This window comes from Hemitrygon akajei, chromosome 8 (assembly GCF_048418815.1).
Source record: "Hemitrygon akajei chromosome 8, sHemAka1.3, whole genome shotgun sequence".
NCBI lineage: Eukaryota > Metazoa > Chordata > Chondrichthyes > Myliobatiformes > Dasyatidae > Hemitrygon > Hemitrygon akajei.
This window is the reverse complement of record NC_133131.1, coordinates 161,499,667-161,514,517: the sequence shown is the minus strand read 5'-3', so window position 1 is coordinate 161,514,517 and position 14,851 is coordinate 161,499,667. Positions and strand designations below refer to the sequence as shown.

The 14,851-nt window shown below is 38.4% G+C and overlaps 1 protein-coding gene across 10 annotated transcripts in view; it reads right to left on the bottom strand.

The window, feature by feature from the left end:
• kmt2ca (lysine (K)-specific methyltransferase 2Ca) overlaps nucleotides 1–14,851 on the bottom strand; it is a 469,037-nt gene that overhangs the window by 208,734 nt on the left and 245,452 nt on the right. For 9 of the 10 annotated variants that reach the window (XM_073054925.1, XM_073054927.1, XM_073054926.1 and 6 more), the window contains one exon: nucleotides 7,873–7,989. The exons of the other annotated variant lie outside the window; for it this stretch is intronic. In XM_073054925.1, coding sequence (XP_072911026.1) covers nucleotides 7,873–7,989 — 117 coding nt within the window. The remainder of the gene's footprint in view (nucleotides 1–7,872; nucleotides 7,990–14,851) is intronic. 10 annotated transcript variants of the gene reach the window in all.

Genomic DNA, 14,851 nt, shown 5'->3' with positions numbered 1-14,851 from the left:
CCTTCTTTATAGCTGCATCATGTTGGGACCAGGTTAGATCCCCAGTGATACTGACACCCAGGAACTTGAAGCTGCTCACTCTCTCCACTTCTGAGCCCTCTATGAGGATCAGTTCGTGTTCCCTCACGCTACCCTTTCTGAAGTCCACAATCAGTTCTCTGGTCTTACTGACATTGAGTGCGAAGTTGTTGATGCAACGCCTCTCAACTAGCTGGTATATTTCGCTCCTGTATGCCTTCTCATCTCCATCTGAGATTCTGCCAACAATGGTTGTATCAACAGCAAATTTACAGATGGCATTTGAACTAAGCCTAGCCATACAGTCATGGGTATAGAAAGAGTAGAGCAGTGGGCTAAGCACACACCCGAGGTGCGCTGGCATTGATCGTCAGCGAGGAGATTGTACAGAGGCTAGGTTCTGTAGCTTATCAATCAGGACTGTTGAAATAAAAGTGTTAAATTCAGAGCTATACAGTAACCTGACAGAGGTGTCTTCCAGGGTGCCTTCAAGGGTGAACTTCAAGCTGAGCAGCTCGATGGACACGAATAAATATTCCTGTTTCAATTTGCTACAGCTGACAATCACAACTGCATCCAAGGTCAGCACAGCTAATAAAAGTTGTTTTAATGCGATTGATCAATCTATTGCTGCTTAAAACCGACAGAAATAATGTTGACTGTGCCATAGTATCCTCGCTATAGGAGTACTCGTCAGAAACGAGGCTGCCACTCTGGTCTGATGGAGCATTAAAAAAAAAAGCAAGGTTTTTGACTACCAATACTGATTATCTTGCTGGCTAACATGCAGTCTCTGGTAAATAGAAACATAGAAATACTACAGTACAATACAGCTCCTTCCTTAGAAATTACTAGGGTTACCCATAGACCTCTATTTTTATAAGCTTCATGTACCTATCTAAAAGTCTCTTAAAAGACGCTATCGTATCCGCCTCCACCACCGTTGCTGGCAGTCCATTCCACCCACTCACCACTCTGTGTGAAAAAACTTACCCTTGACATCTCCTCTGTACCTAATCCCAAGCAACTTAAACCTGAGCTCTCTTGTGGCAGCCATTTCAGCCCTAGGAAAAAGCCTCTGACTATCCACATGATCAATGCCTCTTATCATCTTATTCACCTCTATCAGGTCACTTCTCATCCTACATTGCTCCAAGGAGAAAAGGCCAAGTTCACTCCACCTGTCTTCATAAGACATGCTCTTCAATCCAGACAACACCCTTGTAAATCTCCTCTGCATCCTTTCTATGGTTCCCACATCCTCCCTGTAGTGAGGTGACCAGAACTGAGCACAGTTCTTCAAGTGGGCTCTGATCTGGGTCCTATATAGCTGAATTGAACATAAACATTTGAGCAATTAAATGCTCAAACATCTTCAGATGATATTCACTTTTAACTCAATTTTCTTATCCTCAGACATTCTTCTCAACTACAATGAAAGTAGAGAAATTATTGGCACCACAATGTAAGACATTGTGCCTTTTATTTTTTTTCTCTACCAAGAGAAGGTCAAATATTTTGTTTCAACTATTAATCATTCTGGAGCATTAGTACTGGAATGTTATAAGAAAGGTAGAATAATGACTATAACTGGACTAGTAATCTAGAAGCAATGATGTAAGTCTGACATGGCATATTTGGAATAACATTACAAATGTTTTCCAGCTGAGTGTGGGTATCGATTATAATCGAAGTTTCGATAACAAACTCTGCCATCTTCTTCAGGATGAAAATCATATTTTATTTATCATAGTTTATTCATCATATATGCCAGGAAAGCACTAGGTCCTTTTTCAATTATTTCTGATTTTGAAACTACCACATTACTATAAGAGCTTCTCCAACTGACCAATTCCCTTTAGAAAACATACGTTTTGTCCTTACCCAGTCTGACCAATCTACAACCGCAGATCTGTAGTAGTAGACATCACAATTGACTAATTTGCATAAGAACCTAGATGTGAACCAGCTGGTAGATGTTGCACCTTCAAGCTGTTTACTCAGAATTGCTGATGCTTAGTTTATTATTTTGCCAGAACCACTTGGCTCACAACTTCACTTCAGCCTCGATTCATATCTGGACAAAGAAGTCCCAAAATCTAAAACGAGTTTAAGGTCTGGTAGAAATTGAATGGCAATGAAGTGGAGGATTCTGGAAAATACTGGAAAGGACAATGCATGTTTCAGAGTCTTACTACCTCACAATGTCACAGGAATTCTTCAATGTAATATCTTAGGCTTAACAAAGCTCAGCTATTTCATCATAAGATCAGAACTGGAGATGTCAGCTGTTAGTGCAATTCACAGTATCCTTCAGAACCTCATCAGAAAACAAACCCAGATCATATTCAGTTAAAAATTCTGATGACCATAAGATATAGGAGCAGAAGTAGGCCATTCGTCCCATCGAGTCTGTTCCACCATTCAATCATGGGCTGATCCAATTCTTCCAGTCATCCCCACTACCCTGCTATCACCCTTTGATGCCCTGGCTAATCAAGAACCTATCTAAGTCTGCCTTAACTACAATGCCAATGACTTGGCCTCCACAACCGCTTGTGGCAACAAATTCCGCAGATTTACCACTCTCTGACTGAAACAATTTCTCCACATCTCAGTTCTAAAAGGACGTCCTTCAATCCTGAATTTGTGCCCTCTTGTCCTAGAATCCTCTACCATGGGAAATAACATTGCCATATCTAATCTGTTCAGGCCTTTTAACATCTGAAATGTTTCTATGAGATCCCCCCTCATCCTCCTGAACTCCAGGGAATACAGCCCATACATTTCTCATATGGTAATCCTTTCATTCTTGGAATCATTCCCGTGAATCTTCACTGAACCCTCTCCAATGTCAGTATATCCTTTCTAAAATAAAGAGCCCAAAACTGCACACAATACTCCAAGTATGCTCTCACGAGTGCCTTATGATGATGAAATACTAGCTTCAGGTACACACGATAAGCAAGCTTGTGCCATTCAATGCTAGAAAATCTGCTTTTTCAACAAAAAAATCTCATCTGGCCTGAGCTTCAGTGGCAATACCAGCATCGATATGCTGAGTGCTACTTTTGAACATAAACATCTATCCTACAGCTATAAGAATTGGGTGGAGTTCAGTCTTCTGTGCTAAGTGACTCATTTCCAGGTCTCTCAAAGCTTTTCTACCATCTACAAAAGAAAAAACATCAATTTATAGAGCAACTTTGCAGTCCTTTGAGAACATTCCAGTGCACTTCATGACAAAAAAAAACTATCAAAATTATAAATCTCCACTACAATACAGGAATAAGAGAATAGAAAATTCAAACCATTTTACATTCATCAAATTGTGTAGGCAGTACATGACACTGTTCAATATTTCATCTAAAAGCCAGCGCTTCGGCCCTTGCAGCACCAACAACCCTGTTCTGTAGATTACCTAACCAAATGTTTGACTGAAACCAGTTAAGCCACAGCTTAATATTGTATGAAAGTTAAGTGAAGCCACAGTTGCACAGTTAGTCCAGACCAGCCAGTAGGCTTGACCAGTATTCCATTTACCAGCACTAATATTCATTAACGACACACTTTTGGCTATCCATTCGATGTAACAAAAAAATTGGATCCTCCTTCAACAGTATTGGAATTCCAAACTCTATTGCTTAAGGACAGGGAGATTGGATAACATCAACAGCCCAAACAGCAGCGGGAGCAGGCCATAGCGACGAGGTTTCTCGCAGGTCAGCGATGCTTGTTTAAAAGTACAGAAGGGACAAGTGGGGCCGCAATTGTTGGGAGTAGGGCAGTGGTGAGAGGAGGAGTGTCAGGCTTTGGCTCAAAGGAGACTTCAGTTCGAAAGAGGCATTGTTTCTGGGTAAGCTTCTGTTAAGGTTCCCTTTTCTTTTCACCTTGATAAGAAATGGGTAGTAAATGGCTGTTTGGTGTTCTTCATGCTGGACGTTGGCATCCTTGGACACCCACAGTCTCCCAGGGAACTACACCTGCGAGAAGTGTACCCGGCTGCAGCTCAGTGAAGACCGTGTTAGGAATCTGGAGCAGCAGCTGGATGACCTTCGGCTCATATGAGTGTGAGGAGATAATCGATCAAAGTTACAGCAAAGTAGTTATTTCAAAGTTGCAGGAGGCAAGTAGCTGGACAAATGTCAGGAGAAATGGAAATGTGAATAGGCAGTTAACGCAGAGGATACCTGTAGCCTTTCTCCTCAATAATAAGTATACCATTTTGGATACTGTTGTGGGGTATGATCTCCCAGGGGAATACCAGGAAGACCGGGTTACTGGCACTGAGTATACATTCGTGGCTCAAAAGCGAAAGAGAGAGAAGAGTTAAGCAGTAGTGATAGGGGACTCAACAGTCAGGGGAACAGACAAGAGATCCTGTGGACACGAACAGGACACCCACGATTACGTCCACAACATTTTGGAGCGGGAGGGAGAGCATGTGAGATTACAACATGCAGGTCGATTGGGAAAATCAGGTTGGAAATGGATTTCGAGAGAGTGAGTTTGTTAAATGCCTACAAGATGGCTTTTTAAAGCAGTTTATTGATGAGCCTACTATCAGAATCCATCACCAGCATGTGACATGAAATTTGTTAACTTAGTAGCAGCAGTAGTTCAATATAATACATAATATAGAAGAAAAAGAATAAAATAGTAAGTAAATCTCTTTCAATATACTTTATATAGTATACGTATTATAGATTAAAAATCGTGCAAAAACAGAAATACTACATTTTATTTAAAAAAAACTGAGGTAGTGTCCAAAGGTTCAATTTCCATTTAGGAATCGGTTGGCAAAGGGGAAGAAGCTGTTCCTGAATCACTGAGTGTGTGCCTTTACATTTCTGTAGCTCCAACCTGACCGGGAAGACAGGATTGGGAAGCTTTTAAAACCCTACAGAGAGCAACTAAAAGAATCATTAGGAGGGAAAAGATGAAATATGAAAGCAAGCTAGCAAACAATATCAAACTGGATAGTAAAAGCTTTTTCAAGTGTGTAAAAAATAAAAGAGAGATGACAGTGGATATAGGACTGCTAGAAAATGAGACTGGAGAAATAATAACAGGGGACAAAGAGATGTCAGAAGAACAAATCGGTTGTAATTTTTTGAGGAGGTTCTAAGTATGGATGTTGTACATTTGGATTTCAGAAGGCCTTTGACAAGGTGCCTCACATGAGGCTGCTTACCAAGTTACGAGCTCATAGAGCACTGGCTGATTGGTAGGAGGCAGCCAGTGGAATTAAATGGATCCTTTTCTGGTTGGCTGCCAGTGACCAGTGGCGTTCCACAGGAGTCGGTGTTGGGACCACCTTCTTTTATGCTGTATATAAAAGATTTAGATGATGGACTATCTAAATCATTGAAAACCAATGTGAAAAGTAGCAGGCCCAACACTGACTCCTGATGAACGCCACTTGTCACCAACAGCCAACCAGAAAAGGTAAAGTCAGTGTTGAGGAAGGCAAATGCAATGTTAGCATTCATTTCAAGATGTATAGAATAAAAGAGCAGGGATGTGACTTTAGACTTTAGAATGCACTGCTGAGGCCTCACCTTTGAGTATTGTAAATACCTTCAGGCTGCTCATCTAAAAAAAAGTGCTGGTATTGGAGAGGCTTCAGAGGAGGTTCACAAGGATGTTTCTGGGAATGAAAAGGTTATCATACAAGGAACATTTGATAGCGTTGGGTCTGTACTCGCTGGAATCGAGAAGGATGAGGGGGATCTCATTGAAACCTATCGACTGTTGAAAGGCCTAGACAGAGTAGATGTGGAGAGGATGTTTCCTATGGTAAGGGAGTATAGGACAAGAGGGCACAGCCTCAGGATAGAGGGGGATCCATTTAAAACAAAGATATGGAGAAATTTCTTTAGCCAAGAAGGTGGTGAATTTGTAGAACTTATTACCACAGGTTGCTGTGGAGGCCAGGTTGTTGGGTGTATTTAAGGCAGAGCTTGAAAGGTTTTTGTTTGGACACAGTATCAGAGGTTACAGGGAGAAGGAGGGGAGTGGAGCTTAGGAGGGGAGAAAGGATCAGCCATGATTAAATGGTGGAGCAGACTCGATGGGCCAAATGGCCTAATTCTGTTCCTATATCTTATGGTCTTCTGGTCTACTTGGGAAAATTGCAAGTATACTATAATTCCAAACACACAACACTGTGGAACTGCCTTCAATGTAGAAATTCAAGATGGTGGCTTACCAGGATCTTCTCAAGGGCAAATAAAAAGATAGTCAATGAATGTTAGACTGCCAATGAATTTAACATCACACTGGCAACTAAAATGAGCAAACCCAGCACACTTGTAGAATTGCGGCAGAGAATTATGAGGTCTGTATGCACTATTTCATTACAAGCATTATACATATTGACAGGGAAATGGGTGGAGTGAAGGAAAATAATTTTGGAAAGGTCCTGTGAGACCTACCTGGATAGTCTTGGCAGTGAAACCCATTTCTATTAGAATGCAATGGTAGAATGGGACAATCATACACTAAAAACACTTACAATCTTATCAGAGAAAGTTCTTAACACATAACAAGATCAATCACTCCACCATGCCCATGCCCCCCAAATATCTATAACCTCAAAAGAATATCTCCGCATCTTAATTTAAACAACTTTTGTGTTTGAATTTTTTTTTTTTAGCAAAGTTACTGAAGAATCTTAAGAGAGGCTGTACATGCTAGAAATCTGGATCAAAACACAGAAAAAGCTTAAAGAACTCAGCGGGTCAAGCAGCATCTTTGGAGAAAAATGAGCAGTTGACGTTTCAGACCAAGTCGCTTCAAGACTCAATAACTGCAGATGGAGGGTCTTGACGCAAAATGTCGACTGTTCATTTTCCTCCATAGGTGCTGCCTGACCTGCTGAGTTTTTTTTCCAGCTTTTCATATATTGTTAAGAAATTTCCAAACAGCTTCAAGATTATTAAAAGCAGATAATATACAAGATAGCTCATGTAAACCACCCACATCTGAGCTGATAGACTGCAAAACTGGAATTACAATCACACATAACAAATACAGTCAATAAGCTTCGTTCATGAGGTGATATACATGAGAAACAACACCCAATAGGGTTTATTTTTAAGACAAAACACAAATTAAGATACCTCCACATAAATAAGATAGTTACTAACAAATCTACAAAAATTTGAGAGAAACCCTTACCACAAGCGGAAAGAAAGAGAAATTAGAAATCAATTGTGTATGAATAATGAAACTAGATGGAGATGAGAATCACGTTCAGATTAAATATGTACACGTGGATTGGATTGAAAAGACCTATTCCTTTGCTAGACTCTATACAGTGCTTATTTGCTAGATAAAGAAAATTACACTGAACAAATGTAGGTTCATTATGACTTTGCAAACAGAAATACTAAAATGTTTACTAAAGCCTCAGGAGTTAAATGTTATAAATTACAATGGTGAAAAGAAAATAGTAATATGATATTATGGTGCACAGCAAAGTCAGCAGTGATAACAATAACAGTTCAATAAAACTGACAGTAGAGTTCAGGGAAAACCAGCTGGAAGATCTCGCTCAGCAGGAGCTCTGTACTTGAGCATGTTGGGGAATATGCACAGATTACTTTGGTGGTTTCATATGTTCAAAATGTTTCTATAATAAAAGGGCAGGAATAAGAATAAAGATAAGGGGTGATAGGGAATGAAGATGTCACCCATCTTAATAGCATCTCCTAAACAGCGTATGATTCTTGCAATATAAGAATGAACAAATGAGAATTAAAAATCATTCTACTCTAATTACATGACAGAAACAGCCAAGCCAAATAATAACACCAAGGGAATAAAACAAAACTAAATTATATGAATTACCACTTTGATGCTCCAAATGCTGTTCTGAGGTTGCTTTGTTTTTATCATACTCTCCCGAGATTCAAAACTGTTTGCAGACCAGGAAGGGGAACTCATAGCATTTGTCGCCCATATGCCCTAGGATATGGTAGGTGAAAAAAGATGTAATTGGGGAAACCCCCAGCAAAATAAACTTAAATGTTAAATATGTGACTAATATGGTAATACAAAATAAAAACACAGGAGCATTTTTGTTTGCAGGACATGATGCTTTAAATAATAAAGTATGCAAAATTAGACAACACATGGAAAAGCGCAGGAGGGATTAACATTGCAACCGCCAATTAATTTACTACTAAAGCAAATTCAACCTGGCAAAGAAATTGGAGTTTCACCCACAAAACCAGTAGCATAGAGGAAAATCTATTTCTTATTATTGTGTTTGACTTGGTTGTGTGTCAAAATGCTCAAAAGGTCAGCAAGACAGGCTGTATCCATGGAGATAGAAACAGCGTTAATGTTCAAGATTGATGACTTCCCACGAGAACTGTTTATGCCAGTTCTTCTGAAAGTCCATCCAGATGAAACCATTGATCTGTTTCTTACTCCACAGATGCAGACCGATCTGGTGAGCATTTCATTTCCAACTATACTACAGCTTACCTGTGCAGAAATCTGCACTAAAATTTGAAATGTGTTGGTAACACTACAATAAATATTCAACTTAAGAAATGCTCAAGGTAAAAATAATGCATCAAAATTTCTATTTATGCAAGCAAAGGTATTCAGTGTAACTTGCTCTTTCCTCTAATCAGCATTTGTTTCTAAACTAAACTGAATAACCACTGTACCTTCTGGGATAAGCATTTACAACTCATTCTTTACAATTTACCTTAACTTTATTACAATACCTGTATCAAAAATAAGAAACCTTGCAGTATTGATTTCAAAAAATGGGGGGAAAGGGCTAAATGATTAGAAGTTATAGGCTATTTGGCACCTGGTATGCTCTCAGCTCACATGCACGAATCCAAGCATTTATTTGATATGCCAACGATAACTACTGAGCAGGATGATGCATTTTTCAAACCATTTCCAAATAATTTTATTGTGGACCATACAGAGCATATAATCCAAAAAAGAATCTATTTTTAAGGGTAATTACTAGTATTCCTTTACTTCAGTGAACAACTAGAATCTGAGCACATTGCCGGGATGTTTTATAGTTTGCATACTTCTGTCAAAATGGATTCTACCTTACCTCATTTTACTAATGAAATCTAATTCACAAGGACATCAGTTTCAAATATATTAGGTACTTGCCAGTGGCACCCTCCAAGTCAGAAACTGTGGATTAAAGCATAGACCTATACTGTGCTGTGTTGAATATCACTAGTTAAGTGACTCTGCAATGAGACTTCAGAGAACTATACAACGTGCACTTTTTTCTTTAAGTAATTAAATCAAATTTTAAAACTTGATTAAAAAATTCAAAACTAAACTTAGTTAAATCAAATTTTCTACCTTTTTCTTTACATGTTGGGGCCTTACTTCTTGTATATTGTTTCATGTAGTAAGAATTTAAAATTTAATTGCACAAATATTTGACACCTATGATGGAATAACAGCTGTCCAATAGCATACTGAAGCAATTGGCTGGATAGCTGTGTTTTTATTTTGTTGCTTGGGCCTTGTATTGCTTTTGCCTATAATGAATTCACTTTCAAGCTACTTCATTCTTTTTAAGGTAATTTGATTCGCCTGAGATGATATAATATATAGGAGACTTTCTTTTCCAATTCATCAATTAGGGAAACATCTGCTATTTTCTAAAAAAATATGCTACTTGCTTTTAGTTCACCCTCCAGTGCAAGATCATAAGCTTCCAACTCAATTTGAATTCAGGACTTCTATACATTGTTGATTTAGTTTAGACAGTTTTCATTTATGTGCAGGGCACATTATGGATGCTATAATTTATAAAACTATCTGAAGTGGTCTTTTCAAACTTCATAACCAATAACCTGAAATTACAACTGTATTTTCTACTAAAAAGTAATCCATCTGCAATATGATGTTGGGAAAGATTTCTTTGTTTTCCCTTTTTTATACTGAAAAAAGAATATTTGAAATCACTGTGGATGAATCCAAACAGATTAAAGTGTAACCTGGTTATTGACTCTATTCCATAAACTAATTATTGAACCAAATAAAGCAAAATGGAACCGAAACCACAAGACAAACTGATCAAGAAACTTAATACCACTCAAACCAAAATAAATTGACAAGGTGGATTAAAAATTAGCTGAGTGGCAATGAAACAAATTGCAATAATTGACAGTAATTTTAGTGACCAGATGTACAGCCTTTGATCTAGACTTAAATGTAGGCCCACAGATAAAAAGGCTCATAATGACTGCAAAATTGGCAGTGTAGTTGACAGGGGGGTGAAGGACAACACAGGAAGGCTGGTTAACTGCAAACATAGAAACATAGAAAATAGGTGCAGGAGTAGGCCATTCGGCCCTTCGAGCCTGCACCGCCATTCAGTATGATCATGGCTGATCATCCAACTCAGAACCCTGTACCTGCTTTCTCTCCATACCCCGATCCCTTTAGCCACAAGGGCCATATCTAACTTCCTCTTAAATATAGCCAATGAACCGGCCTCAACTGTTCCCTGTGGCAGAGAATTCCACAGATTCACCACTCTCTGTGTGAAGAAGTTTTGCAAACAAAACTTGCATCTGTAAATCAGTCTAGGGAGGGGTGAGAGCACTCAGAAGGCAGTTAGGCAATGGAATACACCATCACAGTTGGATGCTACAAAATAAAAGGAACAGGAGTATCTTGGTGTCTGTGTCTAAAAGTTGAAGGAGGTTAGGGTTAAGATACTCAATGAACAGGCAACAAGAGTTAAAAATATGAAGTTATTCATAATGAATGCAGTTCACAAAGCCTCAAAAATAAAATCTGTCAGTAACCTTCCAAGCATCAGAATGAGCAAAGAATGCATCCTGCAGGACAACTAAAGCAGTCAACATCTACCCTATTTTCCCCTAAATGATTCAACACTCAAAATTTACTGGTGAAATTCAGTTATGAAATGAACAGATTATTGGGTTATAATATTAAGACCATAAGACATAGGAGCAGAATTAGGCTATTTGGCCCAACCATTCTGCTCTGCTATTTGATCGTGGCTTTTCCAGTTTCCCTCTCAACCCCATTCCCTTCCTTTCTCCCTGTACCTTTCATGCTCTAACTTATCAAGAATCTATCAACCTCCCCCTTAAATACCTGGCCTCTACATCCACCTGTGGCATTGACAACAATAAATTTTCTGGAATTCAGGCCAGCTGTAAAAAATTAGACAAGCATCATCCCATACCTGTTGTGCTAGTTACAGCTGCAGTGATACTGTAAATAGTAGTTATTAAGAAATATGTCATTATAACAAAGTTTAGTGGTCCATCATCACTTGGAGAGAAAATCTGGCAGTCCATTTACGGACTGAGGCAGAGGTGGGTAATAAATGCACTTCAGGGTTCAAGTTGAAGAAGAGGAAAATGCAAGATATAGGCATAAAGATCAAATACTGTGAAGAAACACAGAAACATAGAAAATAGGTGCATGAGTAGGCCATTCAGCCCTTCGAGCCTGCACCGCCATTCAGTATGATCATGGCTGATCATCCAACTCAGAACCCTGTACCTGCCTTCTCTTCATACCCCCGATCCCTTTAGCCACAAGGGCCATATCTAAGAGAAGAAGCTGCAGTGAATATTTGGATTTAACAGCAAGAGCATAAAAAATAAACTCTGGAGCTTAGCTGGAGTTGGTGTTCCATTAGAGAAAAATGTTAAAATCTGTGGTATTCAAAAGAGCATTATTTTAGGTGTATATTATTTCATGTAATGTTTTAATACAGCCATTTGAAATTTAGGGGAGACTACCACCAATCCCAGGTAGAAAAGAGAACAGAACTAAAGCTATTCAGTTGTGAAAAAGAAAGACACAAGAGAATTTATCTATGGAACAAAAACAAATCTATAACTTTTAGATCCACTGTTTTCAGTTTTAAATATAAAACATCTCTGTCCTAGCTTGGAGAAATTCTGGAAAGATGTCTTCACTACACTATCGGGTATTCTGAATCAGCACCTAGAACCTAACCCCTTAATTGCTCTGTTCGGTTTTTGGGGCGAGACAGATTTATGTCTGTGTCCGACCAAATGCCGAATACTATCCTTTGCCTCTCTCCTGGCGAGACGTTTGATCCTCCTTAGATGGAGAGATGTTGCCCCGCCCACTCATGCGCAATGACTTAACGACATTATGGCCTGCTTGGACCTCGAAAAAATTCATTATTCAGTTCTCAATTCGGATTTAAAGTTCCATAAGATCTGGGGGCCTTTTATCGAGTACTTTCATAACTTTCCTCTTGACTAGGGTTTTTTTTCTTTTCAGTCCCTTGCTCTCAGCTCCCTTTTTTTTCTGGTAGTAGGCATTATTATCCTCTGTTGCTAAGTGTATTTACAGTCTGGGAGTTTGACTGTCCGGACTTATACTCTCTATACTGTGTGGTGGTTGGTCTGGAATTGTTTTTTTTTCTTGTGTTGGGGGGTTTGGGGAGGACACTTGTCACTTGTCTTTAATTTAGGTGCTTTTTTGTTAAATTCTCTTCCTGTGTAGCATATTGTTATTGTATGCTTAACCTTGCTCTGTATTAATGCTCCTCATTGGGATTTGGGGTTTTTAATTTTGTAAAATGTTTTGAAAAACTAATAAAAAAAAATTTATTAAAAAAAAATATAAAACATCTACAAAGTCTGGGGAAAACAGGTTCAAATGATCTTTATCTAATACTTAAAAGATTTGATAATTGTGTTCTTGCTAGTCATTTCAAAAATATCCAAGCACAGAAACTGCATCACAATATGGGCTGGATTACAGGTGCAGCACATACTTTGCTTAATTATTATATTGAGCTATTGTGGAAAGTTACACCTCATTCATTTATCCTATAAAAATGACATTTCCATCTGCAAGCAATCACAGTAGATGGTTGGCAAGAAACAAAGCAAGAAATGCTGTCCTTGATGTCATATAACTGACTCTAGATGTGAATCAACAAATTAAACGTAACTACATGAAGCTGGCCTGAAGCTTCCACCTTCAATTTCTTGTCAATATCATAAATTTCAAGAAACCCAATTACCTGCAAAAATGTAATTCCTACTTTGATGCTAGTTGCCACGAATCCCAGAAACAATCTCAACTGTGTAGGAAGCTGAAGGTTCAATTTAATCAACACTATTCTACCTCATGCAGCTGGGATCTCCTTCTCTGTGGCTTCAGATCTGTTCTGCATCTCCAGCTCTTCATAATATTTGATCTTTGTGCCCAGGTCTTTGCTTTTACATTTCTTCAATAAATTAGGCCTTGCAGTGCAACCAAGCACCTCAATTGTAGCTTGAGCGAGCATCTCTACAGTGGCCAGTTACAAATCTAAGTTACATCTTGCCATATGCACTGCATCACTTTTAATAATAAATTCTTTATAATTGTAAAATCCACTCACTCCCACTCATCTGATACCAAAAAGTAAAATTAGTTTGGGCTAAATATTCTGCTAACAGAGGTAGGTGTTGAAGTAAGCTGTGAGGAGGATATAAGGAAATGAAAGAATTACAGATAGTTTAAGTGAGAGGGAAAAGATCTGGCAACTGAAATATAATATGAAAAAATGTGAAAATGTTCATTAAGACAGGAAAGTTTTAAAAAAATTATAAACAGTGGGAGACTACAGAGCTCTGACAGGTGGGAGGATCTGAGTGTTACAGTGCATGATTTGCAGGTAACTAGAAAAGCTACCAATATTACTACCACTAGCTTGGGAAACTGAATACTAAAGTAGACAGGTTCAGTTACACAGTTCAACGGTAAGATTTCACTGAAAGTGTTGTGAACAAGATTGGTCTCCTTATTTAAAAAAAAGCCAATGCACTGAAAGCAATTCAGAGAAGATTTACTAAATTAATAACTAGAATAGTTTGGTTGTCCTAGGAGGAAGCACTAGGGGGGGAGGGGGGGTTAGCTTCAAAGGAGAAGTGCAGGCCAAGTTTTATCTTCCAGAGTGTAGTGGGTGCCTAGAATGTGCAGCCAGGGATGGCAGTGGAAGAACACATGTCAGAGCTAATTAAAGGGCTCTTGGATTGACACATGAATATACAGAGAATGTAAAGCTATAGATCATGTACAGCTAAAGGGATTAATTAGTTGTCATTATCTTAATCAGTTTGGCACAATATTGTAGGCCAAAAGGCCTGTTCATGTGCTAAGCTGTTCACTATGTAATTAAGACAATTAAACAGAAGGCTTTGCTAAAATACTTTATATTTAGGAATTGCAGTCAAAAGTTCCATTCAACAGGATTAGTCCTCCCAGATTTTTTTTTGCCATTATTAAAGCCAAAATTCATTTTTCTGTATTTCTGTGAATACTTGATTCTTTCAGGAGACCCTCCAATACTCTGGCTACCAAAGATGGATTCTACAAATAGTGCAGTTTCTTCAATATGTGGATGAAGATTTAGTTTCCATAGAATTGTTAAAGATCCTTAGTTCAATTTTTTTCAGTTCCTACTCTAGGATTCAATCCACCCATATCCTAGAGGCTGGCTTTTTATCAGTGGTTTAAGCTGTTCATTCCCAATTAATATCTCCCTCCCTCCAGCAGCTTTAAAACGATATTCAATTTATGCAGTTAAAATGTCATCAATAGAATTAATTTGAATGCTTACACTTAAAAAAATATGAAATTTAGCAAAAATGTTTTCTGGAGTACAAGGTACTTTCTACACATGTAAACTACTGTGAGAAAGTGTGTTGTAGCACAAGCGATATGGAATTAATGCAGGCAAGTGGGATTAGTATAGTGGGATTAGACATGATCAGTACAGCTGTAATGGGCCAAAAAGACAGTTTCGTCGATGCTG